This window comes from Pocillopora verrucosa, chromosome 3 (assembly GCF_036669915.1).
Source record: "Pocillopora verrucosa isolate sample1 chromosome 3, ASM3666991v2, whole genome shotgun sequence".
NCBI lineage: Eukaryota > Metazoa > Cnidaria > Anthozoa > Scleractinia > Pocilloporidae > Pocillopora > Pocillopora verrucosa.
This window is the reverse complement of record NC_089314.1, coordinates 30,466,738-30,483,251: the sequence shown is the minus strand read 5'-3', so window position 1 is coordinate 30,483,251 and position 16,514 is coordinate 30,466,738. Positions and strand designations below refer to the sequence as shown.

At 38.5% G+C, this 16,514-nt stretch overlaps 2 protein-coding genes across 7 annotated transcripts in view; one reads left to right on the top strand and one right to left on the bottom strand.

Annotated features, from left to right (window-relative positions):
• Positions 1 to 448: 448 nt before the first annotated feature.
• LOC131774633 (uncharacterized) overlaps positions 449 to 16,514 on the bottom strand; it is a 22,201-nt gene continuing 6,135 nt past the window's right edge. For 2 of the 6 annotated variants that reach the window (XM_066164365.1, XM_059090683.2), the window contains 2 exons: positions 6,117 to 6,233; positions 449 to 2,342 (listed from right to left, as the gene is read on the bottom strand). In XM_066164365.1, the coding sequence (XP_066020462.1) occupies positions 1,087 to 2,319 (1,233 nt within the window). In that variant the 5' untranslated portion in view covers positions 2,320 to 2,342; positions 6,117 to 6,233 and the 3' untranslated portion in view covers positions 449 to 1,086. Of the gene's footprint in view, positions 2,343 to 4,492; positions 4,626 to 6,116; positions 6,234 to 7,548; positions 7,702 to 8,255; positions 8,390 to 16,514 lie in introns of those variants that run through there. The other 4 variants (XM_066164364.1, XM_059090685.2, XM_059090682.2 and 1 more) reach the window with 4 other exon arrangements.
• Positions 14,622 to 16,514, top strand: part of LOC131770940 (protein MTSS 2) — a 21,092-nt gene continuing 19,199 nt past the window's right edge. The window contains 1 exon segment of the mRNA XM_066164362.1: positions 14,622 to 14,750. The gene's annotated coding sequence lies outside the window, so the exon portion shown is untranslated.

The window sequence follows — 16,514 nt, the reverse complement described above, 5'->3', positions numbered from 1 at the left end:
TCCAAAACCGATGCGTTATGGCTTCGGTTTTAAAGAACATGTGCTTTATCCATTCATTTTTCCGTAATTTTAATGGGCCTGGTGCGTCTTTTTCCTTTTTTCCTGGATCGCTCGTAAAGAAATTCGAGGCTTTTAGAGATTTCAGTTGTGTACACGCATACGTTTTTCATGTAAGTCATGAATAATGGAATAGATTTTCAAGTTAGCAATTGTATTGACAAATGTGCGCCACAGAGGGATAAGGACGGAAAGGGAGGGGAACGTAGGGGGAGGCGGGGAAGAAGAGCGTCTAACTATCTCCGACTCTGGAAGAGAAGTTATCTCCGCAGGTGAGCTGTAATTGAAGGAATTGCAGAAAAGAAGCCTGAAAAAATTCAGGCTTCGATGGGATTCGAACCTTCACCTCCAGAAACTAGTTGGGCGCCATTAGCGATTGAGCTACGAACTATATTCTTTATTGAAATATTACAAACAATAGTTTATTTCCAACCTGAGTTTGAACTTCTGCCTTCTGTCTTTAGTATTCTCCAATTTTATGGCCAATGTCCAATACTTTATATAAACATCACTCCATTATACAAACTGTTTGTATAGTGCGGCGCACTTCAACTGAGTAAGTTGTTAGTTGATTTGAGAATACCAATAAATAATCGCGTGCTCTCTAAGACTAAAATGGTCTTAATAACGTGGGTACCCAAGATGTATCATGGCTCATCCTTTTTCACATTAACTTTTGAACTGTTCATATCGTCACGCTGTAAAGTAATTCTCATTTCAGTTTTCTTAGCTATAATGACTATTTCTGTGGATCTGTAAGAACTATTTCGTATTCTCAAGATCTGATTAGAATTTTTCCTTTTTTGTTGAAAATGATTTTTGTGTCATATCGGGATAACTCCCTGAAGTTGATGAGTTTCTCAGCGTTTTCTCAACATTCACTTGCTTTGGGTATAATTTCTGATTCTGAAAGGATTAGATCTACGCTTTCCGCCTCTGAGAGTTACAATGCTGGTGAAGTGAAGTCAGTTACAAAAGTCGCCATGTAGAGGGTTAACAAAAAAGAAGCACGTTCAAGTATTTTGGCCGTCATGAAGTGTCCTCCTCATCGTCCGAGTTAGACATTGAAGGCGGAGGGACTGGTGACCCGTAATCATAAGAAGTCAATTCATTAAGGTGTACTTGAAGTTCAAAGGGAGATATCATTCCGTTTCGAGCTCGTTGGTTTCTTTTAGGGCTCGCGCTATGAGTCTTATCGACTTTTCTGAGTGATTGCGAGGGAGTTTGCCGAATATCTAGCTGAGGAAGACGTCCATCGTTTTTAATTTGTCGAATGCCCTCGCGAGGCAGTGCACTCTTGGCGCGTTCATACGTGGCCCTCGTATCCGAGTTTGAGCCGCCCGCAGCTCTGCATGAAGAACAGAGAGGATTCTTCGGGTTAAACGAGTTGTTCTGCGCATGTTCACATCCAAGCCATGCTCGATTAACATTATTTAGTTTCCTTCCCGTCACAACAACGCTATCGCTGACCGATGAAATTGGGCGAGTGTGGGCTCTCTCAGTTCTTGAGCCTGCAAACTCGGGCAGTGACCTCGTGTTAAACCGGCTTGGCCTGTCTAAACTGTCTCTATCCCCCGTTGTCTTGACAACCTTTGAAACGGGTGCCAAAATTACAGGACCCTTTACGCTTAAAGCAATTTCTCCCTTCGTGGGTCGGGCATAAGCTGCTATTGGTCGAGTCGGCGGAATGTGGGTTCGGGATGCCTCGAAAGGATCCTTTAATCTACGAGTCAAACATTTGATGAGGTTTTGAACGTAATCATCCTGTTGCTTATCTTCCTTTCCTTGCATTACAATAATATCATCAGACAACATGGCGTCTTCTCCTTTCTCGTTTCCGCCAACAGTTTCCAAACTAGATGTACTGTTATTTTCCCCAATCGTTTCATCGTCGGACATGCGGGGTGTCTCAATCATAACTCCTATTCTCGCCCCAGCCCTCCCCGCTGATGTCACCTTGTTTCGCTCAAGAGTCTTTCTTATTTGAACTTTTGTGACAAAAGGAGTCATGTCAATGCCCTTCTTTTTATTTAACTCCCTTTCCAAGTTACTTTTTCCGTATTTAAGGCGTATTTGTCTTGCTTTATCATCCACTTGTTTGGCTTTAACTGACATTTTGTTACATTGCAAAATTGAATTTTTACTGGCTCCTTTCTGGGATGGTGCAGGACTACGATAATGTCTCATCTGACTAGAACGCCCCTGGTTTCGTTCCCAGCCTGTTTGGAGCCATGCTTGGTCCTTCCGTGAGATCGTAGCCATGGAAAGGTGGCAGATGTACAGGTCTGAAAAAATGAGAAAGTTGTTATCGCAAGTTCCAACTCACATCTGAGTCTATATGAATTGGAATTAGCCAAATGTTATCTATTAATAGGAATTCGTTATGTTATTCGCCAGTTTCAAGTCTGTACAGATTTTTCGCGACATCGGTAGTTCTCAAAATGGCCAATTCATGTCTATCAACCCGTGTATTTTCCGCGAGAATCGCCCGAGGAGGTCTAAATTGTTGTTTTTGTCACTGGTTCCCTAAAGGAGTGCGGTTCTTAAAACGCGGAATGTATATGGAAGAGCCGCCGTGAAGTGCTGCAACCTTTTCAAGCGCACTTTCTTCTGCAGGGCTTAAATTATCTCGTTATCTCACCAATTGAGCGAGTCTTGTGAAATTATTTTGATGTGAGTCAGAATTATTCATAATTAGTCGAAAGTGGTCCCGTGTAGCTCTGCGTACAGTGAATATTTTACCTCTTCAAATATTGCAGTTGTACGATTCACACTTGTACGAGCGACTTTCCGCTTGCACGTAGCAAAACACTTTAAAAGTTCATAATGCCCTTGCTAGTTGGTTATCAGACAGTAATGTATGTTTAATTATTGATTCGAAAAAAAGAACTTTATCCGGTTATAAATTTGCGCAGTTTTTTAATTAACACGATCGAATCTGACGACTAGTCGCAAAGAGGTTTGTTAAAGGACAAATGCATACATTGTTAGTTAAGTGGATTTACTTTGCACTCAATTTCCTATAGAAAGGATTTCCTATGTAAATGAACGTAATAAAGAACAGGAAAGTACAAGATTATTTGTCGAACAATCCGTGGATGCAGTTCATGAATTACCGTCAAGTGGTTTAGCTCGTCTGATCAATGAGAGGTGTTCCTAAAGCTCTTTATACAGGTGGATTTTTAGGCTTTGTGTGCGAGCATGATTAAAAGGAAAAAGCCGATATGATTTTCACCTCTATTTCAGATTCTATTTCAGCAATTCTATTTGAATTTCTTGATTAAAAACCCTAATTGCGCGCTCAGCAAGTTTTGACTTTGAATTCAACCAGCAAAACTAGATTACACGAAAAATGGAAATCTCTAGTTGATTGATTATCGGTTTGTCTCTTGTTACCGCAAAATGTTAATGGAAAAAAAAAGTTTCGCGGGATTTCAATTTTTTTTGTATTGTGGATAAAATTAGCAACATAAAACAAAGATACTATCAATCTGTGTTACGAATATTGCTCTTAGTATAACCATTTGTATACCTTTAATAAACAGTGTTTATTGCTAGTGAACTTCTTCAAATTTCGCAGTCTAATGCTTGAGTATACGTTGGCTTCAACCTGGTTTCATATGGTCATACAATATTGAATTTCGCTCCATATTTATCAGATTGCCAGAAATTGTAAAACAGCGTTTGTTTCTGAATTCCCTTTCAAGCACCGATTTGGCAAAGTTCGCGATTTAAGATGAAACTTTAAGAAAAGTTTCAATATCATTTCACAGCCACCTGCAGAGATGTAACCTTGGAGATTGTCAATGTAAAAATTTCAATCGAACTTGCCGGCCAGTCACTGTGATCCAGCGAAAATCCCTGTTCCGACATAATCTTTTCAAATTTGTTTCTTGTTTCATTAATATTCCCCTGAATGAATTTTCTGTTTCTTTTTTCGTTTCTTAGAAACGGAAAATTATGCCTTGCCAACCTAAATACTCGACAAGTTATATAGATTCCTTTATACACAACCTGCTTGGGACTCGAGGCAACACTATCACAATAAAATATTATAGATGTTTTTCTTCCTGTTGGTTAAAAAGTGCTGTAGAAACAAACTGTCCGCCCATAATGCTTAGATTCGGTAATATTTTTCCAAGATACCCCAGTAATTGTATGCGCCGTAACGATAATAATCGTTCTATTACAGAAGCTATCAAATTCAAACATTTGCTTATCATGAAATCAGCTGAAAAATTGAGATAAATGGAATAAACGGGAAACTGCTCATCAAACATCGACGGAAAATAATGTACGCAAGTGTATAACAATACAAAAAGGATACAAGTTTGGGGCTTGTATTCGGTATTATTTATAAAAGAAGCAATCTTTCAAAATTTTTCCGCCTTCAGATTGTGATAGAAAAGTAGCTGGTTAAAGGAAAATTACCTACCTTGTAGTCAGAACGTCGCGCGCGAAATATAAACCCGTCAACTTTGTTTGCCAGAAGTCAATTAAAATTTTGAAGTCAAAAACTTAAAATTCAAACGAAGCTACTGCCTCATGTACACCTGCACTTAGTGAATTTACGTCTATATTACATATTAAATAGTTCCGTTCAAAACATCTTACCCCCTATGCATTAGGGATGAAAACAACACTTGCGATTGGCGTTGCCAAGCCTTCTAAATCATTAATCACTTTTTTTTTGACCCTGCAATTCTAATGGAAACCTTGTCTACTTTTATATACAGCCGGTCGATTTAAAACGAATCATTTGAATTTTTATTTCTATGGCCGTCTGTGCGTAAACGAAACGTAAACTGTGCTTGCAAAAATCGACACTGAAATATTCAACATCAATATTCATTGTTTATCGCTATAAACACGAAAACCAATTTCAGCATTTTTCCTTCTCAGGACAACAAAGTCCACCACGGGAGTTTTCTTTTACCTTCGCTCCAAGAGAACTTACCTTTCCAGTCCAAAGGAAAAACATAGTTATTTTTAGAAACTGAAAATTTTCATTAAGCTAAGGAGACTGCCTTCGTCCGCGTATTGGTTGTCATGGAGATACGATTGATAATCATGAATCACAATTCGGTGGGTTTTACATAGGGTTCATTTTTATAAGGAAGTAAAACCCTTTTGAAACTCGCTAGGGAATTGTGGTTTGTTCATCTTCTGTTAAGTCACTTCTCTTTAAAAATGTTATGACCATTTTCAGTCGGCTAGGTCTTTCTGTATTTATGTAAAGTAGTGGAAAATAAGAGAAAAATATTTTTTTCTTTACATCTGGATTAAAAGCAACCTGCTGGACAAGAAAATTAACACAGTTCTCTGGTTGATGCGACTAAGAATCGCCATCTCACCCCCACTCCTCCCCCGCTCCTTGCACGCCGTGGATCCCTATCTCATTCAACATTTTAAGTCACACTTCTTTACCGAAAAACCTATCGATAACAAGTTGTACCCAGTAATTTAGAACTCAAGATTCTGACTCGTGAACGATTTCGAGTTCGAGATACTGCGCTTTATGGCGGAAAAAACGCAACAACCGTCATTATTATAAGTTAAAGTTTAGTGAAAATGGCAAAGGTAAAAATGAACACTACCAATACCCCAGTGGGTTTAGAGTTTCTCCCAATGTCAGTGGTAAAGGTTATAGTGATGCTTGGTGAGGTGCTTCGATTCTCGCTGTCGAGCTCGTTCTAGAAGACCTGGGTACGAATCTAAGCGGCTTGATTCGGAGACTCAAACCACAAGGATCGACAAAGGAGATCAGAGGCAAAACCAAAGGGTACAAATAGCGATGCAATTAACTGAAAATACATGGCACACTTTGGCAATTCGAAACATGGCTAAGCACACTCGTAATCAACTCGTTTTAAGTTTGTGTCTGTTACTTGAAGGTTGGATTTCGGTTGTATATGCATTTACCTCGTATTTTAAAATAAGTGCTCAGCCATTATTTTAATCTCTTATGTTTATCTCCTGCATTGTAAGAACCTCGATGAGTCAGTTTTCATTCAACAATGTACAGTGTTCTTTTCACTCTGAAGTAATGGTCGACCTACCGTGGTGCGGGGGAAGCCATGTTTGTGTTGTTGTTTCGACGTGAGTTTAAGAATGCCAGTCCAGTTCTTTATTGATGAACTGCGAAGTAACTGTTGTCCTTGATATTAAAGCCTTTCCTGTGGACAGAAAAATAATAAGATAAATTTCGAAGAGAAGAAAATATCACTTCTTCCGTTAAGTACCTGTTGGTTAGTTCCAAAACTGCCATGGCGAACACGTTTACATCGAGTCACGAAATTTCTATCTCCTTCCAAAAAATCTGCTTCGTAGACAAATGTGTGAATGATAACTTCGTACAATGCTTCAAATCTTCAGGTTTATGTTTGACTGCTCGATAATTTTCACCATCTCAACCGAGTCAGTTCCATGTTGTTTTAATTCTCGGCTTATTTAATGACTTCTATTTTCATTTCGTGCACACACTATGGTACACAAAAGCCAGTCGCGATCGGATTATTGCTTTTGTTATTAAAACGGTCCCCTGTTTGTCATTACCTTTTTGTAATTTGTCTCGTTAATTTGGATATCATTTTCCGACAGAAAACAAAGGTCCATCAAACATGGCTATTGAAAACGAAGAACTATAAGAACTACCGCACTTTTTCATGTCGAACGAATTGGAACACAAGTTGTCGTGTTGAAATAAGAGTTAATTTGATAGGTTTTCGCGCAGAATCAGGAATTTTATCACTATGCTCGGCTGATTTGGCAGCAAAGTAGATATGTTCTACTTTATTTGTGTGATTGCATCACAAATGTTGTGGAAATAAGTTAAATTTCAGCAGTTTGTTGAAACTTATAGAATCGATACGGTTTTAGTACTAGCAGTGAATGTGTTTATATTATCTAATAACAAGTGCCATTTAAGTTACTTTTACAGCATAATCAGATTAAGTCCTTTTAAGGAAGATAAATTTCAATATTTGAAATAATTTTGAACGTAGCCTTCGAAGCAAAGTAAATACACACAGTTAGCAATGTCACATGGAATTTCATTTCTGTTTTGGAGTGAACAAGTGTCTTCGAGGCGGACTCTTACATTTCTTCGACCATTCTTTATCCTACACTTACTAGTGGAGGTATTGTTCAAATCAACGCTTCTAAAAAATCAACGGTTCCAAATAATTTAGAATACTGCACTGATGTAACATATATCCTAAGGAAATTTTTGCATGCATATCTTGAGATTAATACGATGCAGTCAGACTGCACAACGATTTTGGCTTGCAAACTAGACGTTGAAACTGAAGAACTCACGCGTTCTCTAGACTGGCTGAATAAAAAGCTCAGTCCAGAACAATCATGTTTCATTGAACAGATACGCAGTAAACATTATTATTACATATTATCCTGTTGCTAAGCTTTCGATTTAAGAAATGCAAAAATTTAGGTAGGTCTCCAAACCGTTATAACGAAACGTTCTCTAGTTACCTTGCAGATGCAGACATCTCTGTTTAGTGATCGACTTCTTCCTCAGTAACGAAACACAGCAACTGATTCTAGCTTAGATGTTATGTTATGTGCCTATTGTGAGTCGTCTGCTGTTTATGTTTCCTTGATGATGAATCGTTCAAGCTTGGCTGCTTTTCTTAATCGAACGCGGCGCATGTCACGAGATCATTTATTAGAATTTGTTGTGCAAACTTGAATAAAAATGCACAATAGCACCTGTCTCGAGTTCAAACAGTTAAATTTATCCTTCAACACGTACACGTCGACGAAGCTTCTATGTTGGTTTGGAATACGATAAGACTGAATCTGAGATTCTTCCTTTGAAATTTCCCATCACATAAGTTTAACAGAAGAAACAAAAAATTATTTCGAAACAAGATATGTTAGGAAAAGCGTGCGACGAATTCCATGAATAGTGAAACACTACAGAAATTGATGAATACAAAATCGTAAAGATGCCTCGCGACTTTTTTAATTAACCAATTTTCTTCGCAAATGTTTTGTCCTAAGTCGGCTTATGAAATTTGTTCGTGAGAAAATGTTTTGAAACTAGTTTTTGAAGCCTTCTCGCCATGAACGCTCTCCAACATGCAGCCAGAAAGCGGAAGCTCTGAGCCTATAGCTCTCATTATTGTGTTCAAAGACTCTCACTTAAACATATAAATTTTCATCTTTCTTTATCATACCTGTTTTGCATTTGGAAAGGCAAATGCTTTAACACGATTATGATCCAACAGTTGTGTATCTGAATAAAGGTGAAGTGAAGGGGTCTGTGTCAATATTGGCACCATTTCTGCAAAGGTACCTGCTAAAGTAAGAGCTTGACGGTACGATCTGGACAGCGGATTCCCACGCGACGCTCACTCAAAAATCTTCAATCTTAAGTCACTCAATTTATCAGATCAGAATTATCACCAAAAATGGATAGAGAGAGAGAGAGAGAGAGAGAGAGAGAGAGAGAGAGAGAGAGAGAACCCAATTCCTATAGGTTAGTACTTGTTGCAGATAACTCGCAAAAATGCTTCTAGATCTTCTGTTTTGCATTAGTGGGTTTCTAAGATAACTTGAATCAGTCCGGCAAAGGATCTTCATTTAACTTGAAAAGAAAAAGAATTGGCACAGATATTAATTTCTTGTTCATTTCTTCAGCAATCTGTTAACTGAATCTCGGTAGATCATAATTATTTGGAGCAAAAAAGTCAAGGCCATCTTATTTCCAACTGAGTTATCCCACATCAATTTATTACAGCAATCGTCACAAAATAATTTTGTCGAGTTTTTTTCTCTGTTTCTTCACGCAATCTGTTAACTGAATCTCGGAAGATCATAATTATTTGGAGCAAAAAAGTCAAAGCCATCTTATTTCCAACTGAGTTATCCCACATCAATTTATTACAGCAATCATCACAATATAATTTTGTTGAGTTTTTCTCTCTGTTAGAATTTGATGTATCACAAGACATACAAGTGTCTAGTGAACAGCCTGCGCAGAAAAGATGCGCGTTGATAATGGTCTTGAAAGGTCAAGCATGCACTCTCTAGGTGACTGAAACACCTCCAAGCAAGCGTCAGCAACATGAAAGAGGACTACAGAGGACGAGTTTGAAGTCTGAGGAGAAAAAAGGGCCTATTTTCACTCGTTTTTCATGAAAATGTTTATGTTCTTCTCCCCCATGAGATTTGGAGAGCGCGCGCCGTTCGTCACTATTACGAAGTTCTCACGCAACAAAGGAAATAAACTCATTTCTTTAATGCTGCTCTTAGAAACTGTTTGTGAGTTTGTTTTTGTGTCAAAAATCATAGATATTTGCGCTGATTTTCGCGAGTGGTGTCCTGAAAATAAAAAAATTCGTCAATGCGGAGAATCTCTCCAATCAAATAGTATAGAAGAGGGAAAAACCACCGCGATATATCGAGAATTGAGGATAGAAGGCTCTGCTGAGAAGAAAATCACCTTGCCGAACATCCAACCTACAGTGGTTCAGACGCTGCCAAGTTGTCAGCAGACCTTACCTAGCTTATGGCCCACGGAGAAGTTAAGTCTGCCCACCATACCACCAAAGGCGAAGAACGCGCCAACAAGACCTAAGTCTTCAGTAAAGAGAATGCTACCAAGTAATCCCACGGCGGAAAACGTACCCCTGTCGTGTATCAAAGTAAACGTAGCTACCTCAGTGCACCAGCTTTTACCGACTCTTCCATCCATTGGAAAGCGAGATGCTTCGTCATTCGAGAAACCCCAAACAAAGGTGAAATCGACGGTGAAACGATTACTGCCGAACATCCCCATGCCGGAGAAGCTCTCTATGCCAAGTATTGAGCCGACTGTGGTGAAGGCACAGCTGAAAGGTTGTTCGCGACGACAACGATTCTTGCCGAGTGTTTCTGTGCTTCCAACGATTAAGGGACAGCTATCGCCAGTCCTTGAAGAAATGGAGGCAACCACGGAAGGTGTTCATACGGCGGAGGGCGAACAGACAAAAGGAGTTCATCCTGTAGAGATTGCTAAGTCAAAAGTTCACAGTCCCGCGGAAGGGAACATGTTGCAAAGTCGTGAGATGAAACAGAAAGATAACAGTCTGTTCGATCCGAATGAGGAGGTGGAGGCACCAAAGGCTGCATTGGAGTCAGCGGGAGAGGAAAGACCTCCGAACCAGAATGATTATTTGCCAGAAAATTACAGAACAAAGAGGATAGAAACGAAACAAAAACCAAAGAAGATTAAAAAAGGGAACCAGAAATGTCTTGAGGAACAAATGTTTCCAAGTCTTAAACCGACTGACAAAACATTTTTGGAAAACCCTAAGACAGCACTGGAACACCATCCGGGATTTTTGGTAGCCAGGAAGACTGCAATAATTAGGCCAAGGGATAAAGCGCATCTGGCGTTCTTTCACCCAACAAAAGAGCTGCCTCACAGAATCCCTAAACTGCAATTGAAAAAGCCATTGCCTAGCTTTAGGCAGACACTAGATGAGTTCCCTAGTCGCCAGCCAAGTATAGAAAAAGATAGCTCAGGATTCACTGGGAACCAACAAATTTTACGAACAGAGGGACTGCGTAGACTGCAACATACAATGGGATACATAGGAACTTTGGTAGCCAGGGAAATGAAATCAAGTCTGCTTGGAATTTCGGGGGAGCAACCTCAGACAAAAGATCAAGAGACAGCAGGAGCGCCAAGAAAGACAACATTCAAGTCTTTCAGCCCACAAAATGTATTGGTAGAAAACAAGTTTTCAAGAACTTCAGCGTACAAGGGAACGGAAATTTCGGTAGGGCAGGGTGAAGCGCTATCACGTCTCCAACTTCCACTAGAAAATATTCCTTCAAAACCTTTACAAAAGCAAGCTAGGCGAAGCCAGATAGCTACAGAAACAGGATTGATACCTAACGTGAAGCCCCGTCAAAAAGAAACGCCATTGAGCTTTCAACCAAAACCAGGAGGTTATGCCTTTCGTAACATTAAACGCGGAGAGTTCGAACAGCTACACCGTCTTCGACTTGTGGCAAAACGAAACTGGGAAAAAGAAGGAGAGTCTGGCGGCATCTTGACCGTAAAACCAGCTTTACCCGGCATTCAGTCAGACAAAGAAAACGTGACGAAGGCAAGACCTCATCTATCACAACCCACGATAGAGAAAGGGCCTATAAGTGCTCAACCGAGCGCCAAAAGACAGCAGTCTAAGTGGCGAACGAAGGCGTGGCGAAATCCTCCAAGCCTACAACCGACCGTCAAACAAGTCCTGCCCAGCTCCTCAAATTACGAATTATGGTAAAGCAGCCTTTGCCAAGTGTACAGCTGAAGGAAAATCACACTGTCATACAACAAGATTTTCAACCAATAATTAAGGGGAGAAAGCAGATATCCCAAACAGGACATTTGTCGGAAGATGAATGAGAAATGTGTTAAATCTTACTATGACCAAATGTTACTTTTTGTATAATTTTCTGATACGCTCGTTTGACGCTTTCGAGCAAAACTCACCACCTTTTATTGTATTATTTTATTTATTTATTGAGATCAGGATGTTAACAAACGAAAGTTATATCTCCCAGCCTCTAAGAGAGGCTCAAAAAAATAACTTTCGTTTGCAACACCTAACCTTATAACAGAGTATAACAGGGTGATTCATAGTGTTATTAACTGAGTTGATAACGTAAATTGGCCACCGTAAAGAGTTTAAAAGCTGACATTTCGAGCGTTAGCCCTTCATTAGAGCGAATAACGAAGGGCTAACGCTCGAAATGTCAGCTTTTAAACTCTTTACGGTGGCCAATTTACGTAATCAACTCACATGATGATACTTAATGACCCTGTCGGTAAATTTAACCAACATGAGGCTTCGATGGGGCTAAGAAATGCAAGTGGATAGAACTAACAAAGCCGGAAAAGCTGGCCACCTTATTGCCATCCTCTCTTGTTCAAACTAAATTCATTTAAAATATTAAAGAAAATATCATAACATGGAAAAAAAGGTATTCTAACAATATAAGTGTAACTAGATTGGTTGAATATTTGTGGCATCTCTAAGACAAGTATAATAGTTTCCGACCCGTCCACGTTGAAATGGGGATCAGTTTTGATAGTCACAGGTTCAAATCCGCTCAAATGCCGTAATTTTTTTCTGTTTGCGGCGATTTGCATTTCACCGACTAAATTATCACATGTACACGGTATTTCTTTTGAGCGGAGAAAAATCAACAAACGAATTGGATTTTAGGACAAAGTACATATTTCAACAAGTCACTATGCAGACCTAAACGTAACAACATACAAATAAATATATTTTTTCAAAAAGATAAAAGGACCCTCTGCTAGCACACAAAAGCAGGATTTCATCGCATCGTGGCGTACGAAGTTGCCGAAGTTGCATAATTTTTCATTGATTTACGGGAGGGAGGGATGACGGCCATCTAGGCGTATTTTGAACTTTTAGATTTTTGGTGAAAGCAAAGCGCGGTCGAACTTTTTTTATATACTTTGTGAAGAAGGTTTATTAAAAGGGTTCTTTAGGAAAAATAAATTGCATTACGAAATTTTGCAACTTTCAGCGGATTCTCGGTATTTATGGTCAGTGACTCCTAATTTTTTTTCTGTCCAGTTGATCTTGAATGGAATCAATGAGCATAAATTGCATCTAATATTTGCCGCAACGAAGATATCAGTTTTGAGTTACGAATTCATTCCGAAAAAATCCTTTTGAGTCTTCGTAAGAACTCCGTTTTCATTGGTGAGCTTTATTTAATCCTCATTGCGGTTTTACGAAAGTCAGTTGTCGGTGGCCGAGATGGCGAAGAATTCACCGCGTAATCTTCTCTAGTCAAAATCTAGTGATCAACAAGCGTTCTGTCTTAATTAAAAACCGTACAGCCACTTTTGTGTCATTCTTTCTTCATTTTTGCTCTTTTTTTTACGTTACTAATTACAAAGGATTTAAATTGGTCATAAAGTTTTTTCTCCCTTTAATTGGCGTCTGTCAATATTTCAATTACATTTGACGACAGTTCTTGGAAAAAGAACAGGTATCTGCATTCTCAATTCCGCCGGTTCGCTACTAACAAACTCTGTGTAATAATTAGACAGTAATTGATGTTCCCGCGGAACCCAGACCAGAAAATGTCTTAATACTCCTTTCAATTCCCATATTTGGCATCTGTCAAGATTTTAATTACCATTTGACGGTTTTTGAACAAATCACGAATCTAAATTTTTAAATTCATTTAATTGGGAACATGACTTAGCTTTTAATTGGCTTGTATTGGGAGTAACATCGGAGATTTCCTGTGTGATCTTAATTGTGGTAAACAGATCGTTACGTTTTACGTAGGTCTCAGGAGGCAGAATATAAACCCTTCTTCTTTAACAAAGGCGAAAGGCGGAAGTTCAAACATACCATTTTCTCATTGTAGAAGAAGTTTCACGTACTTTCCTTACTATCAGGTTTCCTTTTTCGGCTCAAGAAACGGCATTCTTAAATCAAATTATTCACTCTGCAGATTTACAGAACATTATCACGAAAAAGATCTGTTACATCTTTCAACAATCCATCGGTGGATAAAACACATCGTGATCTAAACGTAAACTAATGGATATCAACATGTAATCAAATTCTTGAGATAAACTTTTGTTCATACTCATTGACTCCATATATGGTCTTTTTTTTCTCATGTTTATATTTTGGGCTTGAATTATAATTCCAGCTGCAAGCTAAGTGTCTTTTCAACTTTTTAAAAGGAAACCGAGAATGCACCTCAAGTCGAGTCTCAGATCGGCCGAAGTTTGAAATTGAAATTAATTTTTCAAATCTCTAAGAAATATATTCTGAAACATATACCGCGATTAAAATTATTCTTTACATCTTTGTCAAAACATTTATACACTCAAGATGATAAACAAATTGTCTTCTAAAAGCATGAACTATGATGAGTGATGCGACAGAATTATTTATTGCGGGTCGAAAATAATGCTCGTCTGGAAAAACTGAAAATAAATCTAAATTTTGCAATTAACAAGCTCCACTTATTTGAGAGAATCTCAATGTGTACCATTGTTAAAGCCTAAGTTTTCTTCCATGAAAACGTTTCTTTAATTAGGTATAGAAAACGCTATTACTATCAATTCCACGGGTTTAAAAGTTGAAAATAAAATCGCCAGAATCGACTCTAGACGCTCGGAAGATTATGCCGGAAATGCTAAAAAATAAAAACTGGATTTTGGTGAGCAACTCCAGTATTTAACAATAATAAAAATTAATGATACATCAACAACAACAGCAAAAAAGCGGTATTAGTGTCACGTCGCATTTTGGGCGCCATATTGAATCGTAAAAAATGTTGTATCTGTCTGTCAGGCTTAAAAGTCTTTTGGGATTAAAAAAAAAAGGACGGCATATCCATGGAAATCGTTAAATTAACAAAATTATTTCAAATAGGGTTCTTCTGCCGGCAAACTTTCATTCGTTGTTGCCTGGTTTTTGACGGCCTCGACTTCATCTATACTTGCTTGAAAGTGAGGCTGTATAATGACTTGGTGGTAACATTATTTGGTACCAGTTGTCTCATTCACAGGTCGGCTGTCGGTGTTTCTAAACAAACTTGCGTAAATTGAGCGTGGTCACTTACAGGAACTTTCGTTCACCGCCAAATTGACGATCACCGAACAAAGCGACGATCTTAAGGTAAGATCGACTAGGTAAAGTCAAAACAATACTTATAAGTCTATCATTTAAACCGTATCCAGCTTGCCATAGCACAAAAATTTTCGATCTCTCGTAAAGTAACATCGTTTACTGTTACAAACAACATTTTCCATTACAGTTCTTCATGTATCAACGCGAAATGTGTTTTCATCCCCTTTAGATTATTATACAGACACAATAATTCCTAAGGTCTTTTCTTGGAATTAATGAAATAGAGAACGAAAATTAAAAAAGCGCGAAAAAACCTTTCGATTCGCTCCCATCGGGCGGTTTAGACGCCAAACTAAGAGGTGTCTCGGAGAAACGAATTTGCGTTTTGCCTTTGAATTGATAAAACACTTAATGCCTATCACCTGGCGTTGCGATTCGCAGATTAAAACTTGAACAAAACTTGAGACAGACTCCCTAATGATCCATTCACTTTTAAGAAAGCCTGAGCGCTGTATGCGCGAAGTTTTATTTTTGAACAGTGAGTGTTCTAATTACGATTGGCCCGTTCATGTTGTATGCTTGAAATCGCAGCATGTGTTTTTTCCCTTTGCTATACAACTCTTAAATGGATTTTGTAGCGTGTGCTGATATTTCCATTTGTAGCCGTATGTTTTCCTTCTCATATCCAAGATCAATGAAAACGATTTATGCTGTTTGAAGTTGCGCGCGAGTGTTCGCTCACATAATTCTATTCGATTAGTATGAAAAATGAATCTATTGCTTCATAATGTCGGAGCGGGCTTGTTGCAACGAATACATCCGATGAATCCATCGCGCTGTGATGTTTTTTTTACCTCCCGAGTACAGTTATGAACAACAATAATGACGAAACATCTTCCTTAAGTTTCATCACGCGAAACATAAAAGTAATGTAATATCATCAGTTTTCGTGTTTCTCAAGTAGTTCTGTCTCTCTTTTCCCGGGTACATTCGATAAAAAAAAAACAAAAATAACCGGAAAATCTAAATTTATGATTGTTGACTTCGTTGCTGAATTTAAAAGCCGTTTCTACTTGTTATGAAAAGAGAACCTTTCTTTAATTAATTTTCCTTCCGTCCAAAGTGGACTAAATTCCCCGCAAAAATCGCCTTAATGAATTAACCCTTTGGAAATGCAAAGCAACTGCGCTCGAACAAATTACCTTCATTCATCAACCAAGGAAAACGTCAAATATTCCATCGGCTTTTAATATATTTTAGCCTTTATTAGAAGGTTAATTTAGCCGGAAACTGCAAGGATATTCTTTCTCTGTGGCACAAGATACAAAGCTTAGTTCTTGTTTAAGCACATTTGAGTTTTAGCACTACAAAACACACGCAGCGCGCAGTGTTATTCAACGACTGTTCCATGGGGCAAAGTGTGTGGGCGACTCGGCCTGTTGTCATCATTGAGAAAGACTTGACGATTGCAGCTGTTTTTGTGGGCGGCATCGATCGTCACGGACGGAAAAAAAGCAAATTCACGTGATTTATAACAAAAATATTACCTCTAAGAAAACCACAACATACATCGAATCGTATTGGAAACTTAACTTGGCAGATGAAAAAGCTGAAACCCTGAATACTCTGTGCTTTTCTCTTCGCGTGTACAAGCACCAATCGCCAATATATAGGCGATTGGTTTCAAAACAGAAAAGTTCTTCAACGCTCGTCTGTTGCCCAAGGCAACCATTTATAGCGGCGTCTATGCAAAAGAGAGTAGTTTTTAACTATAGTTTGACAGATTTGAAATCAATATCTATGAAGATTATG